We start from the raw sequence: 6,444 nt of genomic DNA, 5'->3' as shown, positions 1-6,444 counted from the left end.
GGGAAGGGAAGGGAAGGGAAGGGAAGGGAAGGGAAGGGAGAAGAGGAGGAGGAGGAGGAGGAGGAGGAGGAAGGCCATTCCTGTCATCTCCACTTGGTTCCCACTGCCAGCTCCTCCCATCCCAAGTCCTCTCTGAGCTCTGCCCTGAGTATCTCCCCTGCCCTCAGAAACTCTCCCGTCACCTCATTCATGCCAAGCCAGGCTGCAGTCTCTGCCGCCTCTGTGGTTTTGTCCACACTGTAATTAAAAGAGAAATAAGGATATTTTTTCTGTTCTGGAGACACCTGGTGCCTCTTGGCCACATCCCCGTCTATCCTTTCCTCCTTCCCTAACTGTGACTTCACTCCACAGCCGAGTAGACATTATTCCCAACTGGTCCTACCTGCTCCTTCATGCTTGGGGCAGGGCTATCAGGCAGCAGCCAGGGATGTCATGGGGGGCAAGGAAGGGGTTAGTGGCTCAGAGGGCTTTTGACAGGGGGTATAGATTAGATATAGATATAGATATAGATATAGATATAGATATAGATATAGATATAGATATAGATATATTCCCCTCTCACTGCCACATCACAGGAGGGAGCAGTGGAGAGAGGGATTCAGATGGTACAGGCTGTCCCATCGCCTGCTCCATCCTGGGAAGTTGGTCCCAGACCAATTTTGGCTCCATGGGACGAGTCTGGTCAATGTTTATGAGCATTTACTGGGATCAGCTGCTGTGGCTGCTGCTAGTGGTGCTCTGGCTCAGAAGGTTTTACTGTCTGAATGCGCTTACCTCGTGTTAAATGGAGTTACTGGGGCTTGCTGGTGGGAGGATCAGGAAAATAAATCTGCATTTATCGGTGGTTTTAAAGACACAGATCCAGTTTTCATCTCTACAGAAAACAAACTCTTTACAGTGCCCAGTCTTCTACCCACAGGCAATCCAAAATCATTAGTCACTTCTGAAAACGAGTCGGTGGATTTATCAATGCCAAAGAACTACAGATGAACTGAAACATCCAGGGATTATTTACTCTGTGTGTTTGTCTCTCACAGCCCCATTCTCTAAAAAGAAATGGACAGGATGGCGGGTATTTTACGATGAGGCTCAGGCTGTAATTACACTTCGGCGTCTGGCAGGTAAGTTGGCTCAAATACCTGCTGGCAATTACTGAGGTGCTTCGTTCATTCCGTTTGCACCTTAAGGTAAGTGGTTTGCTGAAAATCCCATCACCAGAATAGCTTTTAGGCAACTCTGGCAGTAACAGTCCACCTACGCTGTTTGTAAATGGTGTATAAAAAGCTGGAGGTTGTAGATTCCAAATGGAAAAACCCCACACCAGGGAAATAAATCACGACTGCTATTTTAGCATAATGGCCTCACCACAGATCTGCATTAAAAATCCCCATGTTTTCACAACCAAGCGTTACTTTTGAAATAGTTGTACTAATATCCTGCGTGGTTTGCCATAAAAACATTCTGCATCCTTGTTTTACATGGACAGGGAATGAATGGTAGACCATGGTTGGTCTAGTGGGAGGTGTCCCTGCCCACGGCAAGGGGATTGGAACTCGATGGTCTTTAAGGTCCCTTCCAACCCAAATCATTCTATGATTCTATGAAAGAAATAATCCATAATCAAAAAGCTGGGTAATGTTGGGGAGAGCAGTTATGGGCTTGACCTTATGCTGTCCATAGAGGCCACGGAAGACTGTGGGTTTGGTCCAGGGTCAGTAGAGCCATCCACTGACCTGCTGCCTGGTCCATTGGGGTGGATGGATGAAGCCCCACATGTTCCAAGGGATCAAGCTCACCCCCTTCTCATCAGGGCTCAGGGCTGGCAGTCAGGCAGGGTCTGCCTTTGTTGCTCCATCCCAAAATTTTAAAAATCCTAATATTTAAAAAAAATAATCTGATCCCCGAGTATGGAAATGCACCTAAAGTAGAGGATTTTGCATGCCTTCCTGGCCATTCCCCTTGGATCACAGCACTCCTGGAATGTTTACAGATAGAGAATATGGTGAATAACCACCAGGTATTTTTTTCTTTCTCTACAGATATTCTGATATTTCCATATGTATTTTGGCATACTTTCTCTACAGATATTCTGATATTTCCATACGTATTTTCAGGCAGGAAGGATGAAAATCCTGCTTGTGTGTGCAAACACATAAATATGCGTGACTCGCTGAGCGTGTCTGCAGTCCTTGGGAGAGGGGGGGCCATGGGAGCCAGTTTCACAGAGCACTTTTCTGACAGAGCAGCCCAGCACATATGGAAAAACTCAAGCAGAGCCGAAGTTGAACAGGAAGCCCTAAAAATCTGTTTTATTTTGTTGGTTGGTTGTTGGGGGTTTTTAAATACAATTTCACCTTTAAAAATGAAAGAAAGCAAGTTGAGCTGCTGGGTTTAGGATTTAAAACGCTGATTTTACAGTGTTCTGCATTTGAGAGAATTCAAGAAATTCTTGCTCAGTTTCAAATGCCAGCATTTCGTGGCTTTTTTTTGTTGTTGTTGTATATATCCATGATGGGCTAAAACAACAAGAATGGAGCTGTTGGTATTGGAATGGCAACTATAAGATTTCTCAACATCTCGCAGGCACAGCCCCATGGGACCCACGGTCATGGGAAAAGATTTATAAAGCTGCTGTTTCTCTTTCCCTCACAGCAGGGGACGTGCCATGGCATAGCATGACTGCTCCTCACCCCACGTACCATGCCCTTCTCCAACAGCTCTGACCCCAGCCCATCCTTCTTCATCTTGGCCAGCATCCCGGGGCTGGAGGCTGCCCATTTCTGGATGGCCATCTTTCTGTGCTCCATGTACGTCGTGGCGGTCGTGGGCAATTGCGTGGTGCTGTTCATCGTCAAGACGGAGCCCAGCCTTCATGCTCCCATGTACTTCTTCCTCTGCATGCTGGCGGCCATCGACCTGGCCTTGTCCACGTCCACGGTGCCACGGGTCCTCTCCTTCTACTGGTTCAACACCAGGGAGATCAGCTTCGGCGCCTGCCTCGTCCAGATGTTCCTCATCCACAGCCTCTCGGCCATTGAGTCCTCTGTCCTCCTGGCCATGGCTGTGGACCGGTATGTGGCCATCTGCCACCCACTGAGACACGCTGCCATCCTCACCAACACTGTGACGGCCAAAATAGGGCTGGTAGCCATGGCCAGGGGAGTCCTCTTCTTCCTGCCTTTGCCTTTGCTCCTCCTGCCCCTTCCCTTCTGCAGTTCCCGGGAGCTGTCACACTCCTTCTGCCTGCACCAGGACGTGATGAACCTGGCCTGTGCCAACACCACCCCCAGTGTGGTCTACGGTCTCATCGCCATCCTGCTGGTCATGGGGCTGGACTCTGTCCTCATCTGCCTCTCTTACATCCTCATCCTCAAGGCTGTCTTGCGGTTGGCATCGTGGAAGGAGAGGCTCAAGGTGTTCAGCACCTGCGTTGCCCATATCTGCGTGGTCCTGGCCTTCTACGTGCCCCTGATCGGGCTGTCTGTGGTGCACAGGTTTGGGAGAGACCTGGCTCCACTGGTGCATATCACCATGGGGAACATCTACATCCTGGTGCCCACTGTGCTCAACCCCATCATCTACGGGGTGAGGACCAAGCAGATACAGAGGAGGATCCTCAATTTAATTCACATACACAACAACAGAACTTTCCGGTGACCTGTGCTTGGCTGCCTTCTCCTGTATCCTCACACCAGCTCATCTTGATTTACACTTAGATCTTTGGTGTAGGACTGTCCTCTGTTTGTGGGGTGCCTACCACATGGTGAGAGACTCTGAGGTGCTACCACAAGCCAAAAAGTAAACAGCAACTATAAACTCCTTCCCAGAGTGTTTATCCTCACTGAACTTAGAGTGAATCTACTACAATGATCCAAATCTAACCCGGATCCAGCAGGCAGCACAGGGCGAAGGAAAAATGACTCAGTAAACAAATGAAGATGTTTTGACACTGCACTTCTTTGTTCCCATCTCACTCCTAACAATGGCAGAGCTGAGTGAACTCTACAGTGGTTTTTTTTGACTGATTGGGTTAATTCATGATTTCCACTTGTGGCACATTCACTTTCCAAAAACATTTTAGCAAAAGTTTTGTCAGAAACTTTGGCTGTAGCAATGATCTCTAAGTAAAATAATTGCAGGAAAGGACATTATAGATGCAGAAATGTACTTCAGAAGAAGTCCTCCCACTCTCTGGTCTTGTTCTGACCTATTGGGTCTTCAGTCAGGACAGCTCAGCCTCCTTGTACCATATGCTCTTGAAAAATTTCAGAGGCAGAGTTAGTGGTAGCAATTGTAAAAATAATTTCAATGAATAATTATATTCAATAATATTACAACCTCTCAAGAGAAAAAAATAACCAAGTTATAAATGTAAGTGATACTTCCCAACTGAAGGATGTGGTCTTCCTAACTCAAACGTGTTTCATACCTTTGTCTTACCATGAAAAAACTTCTCTTTGTATCTAGTTTGAACCTCTCCTGTTTCAACTTATGCTTGCTTCTTCTCATCCTCCTGCCTGCCCCATTGTGAGGAGCTTGGCTCCATCTTCTTGATAGGACCAGAGGAATCCTGCTCTTCTGCTGTTGGGTCTTCCCAAAACAGGGCTGAGCAAGCCCATTTTCCTAAGCCTCTCCTCATGGAGCGTTGCTCAAACCCCAGCCACCGTGGGAGTCATCAGCTGAACTCACTCCATCTTTCTGGTGCCTTTTTTTTTTGCACTGGGGTCCAAAACCACCTGCAGTATCTAGATGTGGTTTAGCAAGTGTTGAGTGAACTGTGAATCCTTTGGGGGCATGGCAGATCACTCTCCAGAAAGGTCAGCCTAGAGCCCAAAACAACAAATATCAGGGGGAAGTGTTAGAAAAGGAGGAAAGAGAACCTCAAAAATGATAGAGTATGTAAATCTGCACTGATTTATACCGTGAAAGTGGAAGCAGGTTTGATGGTCTAAGATTTGCAGGGAGAAGTTTCATTTAGTGTTAGGCTGGTTTGCTCAGGGTTTTATCCAGTTGGGTTCTAAAAACCTACAAGGATGGAGGCAGCACAACCCCTCTGAGAAACTTTCTTTTGCTTGGCATGGGCTCCTGTTTCTCTCTTAATATTAGCATGTATAAGCCATTTAGCTGTGAAAAAAAAAAAATATTTGAGAAAAACAAGGAAATATGTGGAAAGCAGGCAGTTCAGTCAGGGAGGATAGAAGACGAGTCTAAGTGCTGCACTCAGGAGCTCTTGCATCCTGTCCATAACTTCTAGGTGCCATAAAAGAAGTCCCTTACCAAAGAACATGTTGTCTTGCATCAGGGCCTTCAAATGGCAGCGATATTTGATGGAGTTTGGTGCAGTTTCTTCCAATTCCCAGTTAACACTGAGAGCAAAACAGGTGCCCCTTTTGTAGTCCGTGCTTGTATAGTTTCAGTCTCCATGAAACACATCTTGTTACAAACTTTTCTGCTAAATTAAAACACATTTTATTTCAAAATAAATACTTTCATTTAGGTGAGTTACAAGTATTTGCCATCTGGGACTTAAAGGCAATTTTGCCCCCTGTCATTTTGGTCATAATCTGTTTTATTAGAGCTTAGAAGGGTAAAAAAAAAAAATCATAAAAATGAAAACAATCTGTACCTGCCTAATGTGATTTGGGAAGAGTGAATGGTTTTCCAGAGGTGCGCTATGGATCTCAACCCTTTTCAGATGGCTGTGGCATTGAGAAACGACTCCTGCTCATTCTCCATATGGTCCTTATTTTTTTTTTACCTTTTGTGCTGAAAGAAAAATTAATAAAGAAAAATGAATGAATCACCCTGAAAATGCTGTATTATGTTTCCTAGCCATCTATTTATCAGAAAGACAGTTAATAGAGCCTCAGAGCAGGGAGGCAAGATGAGTTTCTCTTTAGTACAAATAAAAACTCTGTGGGATTCTCGCTTTCCATCTTGTTTTCCAAACTTTAGTTACAGAGTGTTGCTTTGCTGGGGAAGAGAGGGAACATGCCTTCTTCCTCAATGTGTGTCTTTGTTGGTGACTACAACAACCATTTTCCATCTGAAATGTCCATGGCTGAGGCCCCAGGCCACCTCTGCCCTGCAGCAGAAGGAAAACGCCAACCAGAGCATGGGGCATCTGAACCCACATCTCCTCCATGAACGGGGCAAAGAGCCAGAGGTGGGGATCGACCAACTTAGCTGGGGCCCACCTGGCTCCAGGAAGGTGAGAAAAGAGCCTGGTTCAGTTGCAGAACAGACTGAAAAGGGAAGGGATGGGACGAGGAGACGGAGGGAGGGAAGGATGGGATGGAGGTGTAGTTTGCGCTGTGGTGGGGAGAGGACAGGTAGTCACATGAGCCTGGAGGTGGCAATGAGGAGTTGCATGGGGCTGGAGCAGTTGCTGGAGATCTCCTGGAAGACATTAAAGTATTATTCTCCTTCTCTTCTCTTCTCTTC

At 46.4% G+C, this 6,444-nt stretch overlaps 1 protein-coding gene across 1 annotated transcript in view; it reads left to right on the top strand.

The window, feature by feature from the left end:
• LOC106894950 (olfactory receptor 51E2-like) overlaps window positions 1-5,766 on the top strand; it is a 15,082-nt gene extending 9,316 nt beyond the window's left edge. Inside the window, exons 2-3 of the mRNA XM_014954005.1 lie at window positions 1,038-1,121; window positions 2,653-5,766. Coding sequence (XP_014809491.1) covers window positions 2,701-3,657 — 957 coding nt within the window. The 5' untranslated portion in view covers window positions 1,038-1,121; window positions 2,653-2,700 and the 3' untranslated portion in view covers window positions 3,658-5,766. The remainder of the gene's footprint in view (window positions 1-1,037; window positions 1,122-2,652) is intronic.
• Window positions 5,767-6,444: the final 678 nt, after the last annotated feature.

Source organism: Calidris pugnax, unplaced genomic scaffold (assembly GCF_001431845.1).
Source record: "Calidris pugnax isolate Ruff unplaced genomic scaffold, ASM143184v1 scaffold234, whole genome shotgun sequence".
Lineage (NCBI taxonomy): Eukaryota > Metazoa > Chordata > Aves > Charadriiformes > Scolopacidae > Calidris > Calidris pugnax.
This window is presented reverse-complemented; position numbering and strand designations above follow the sequence as displayed.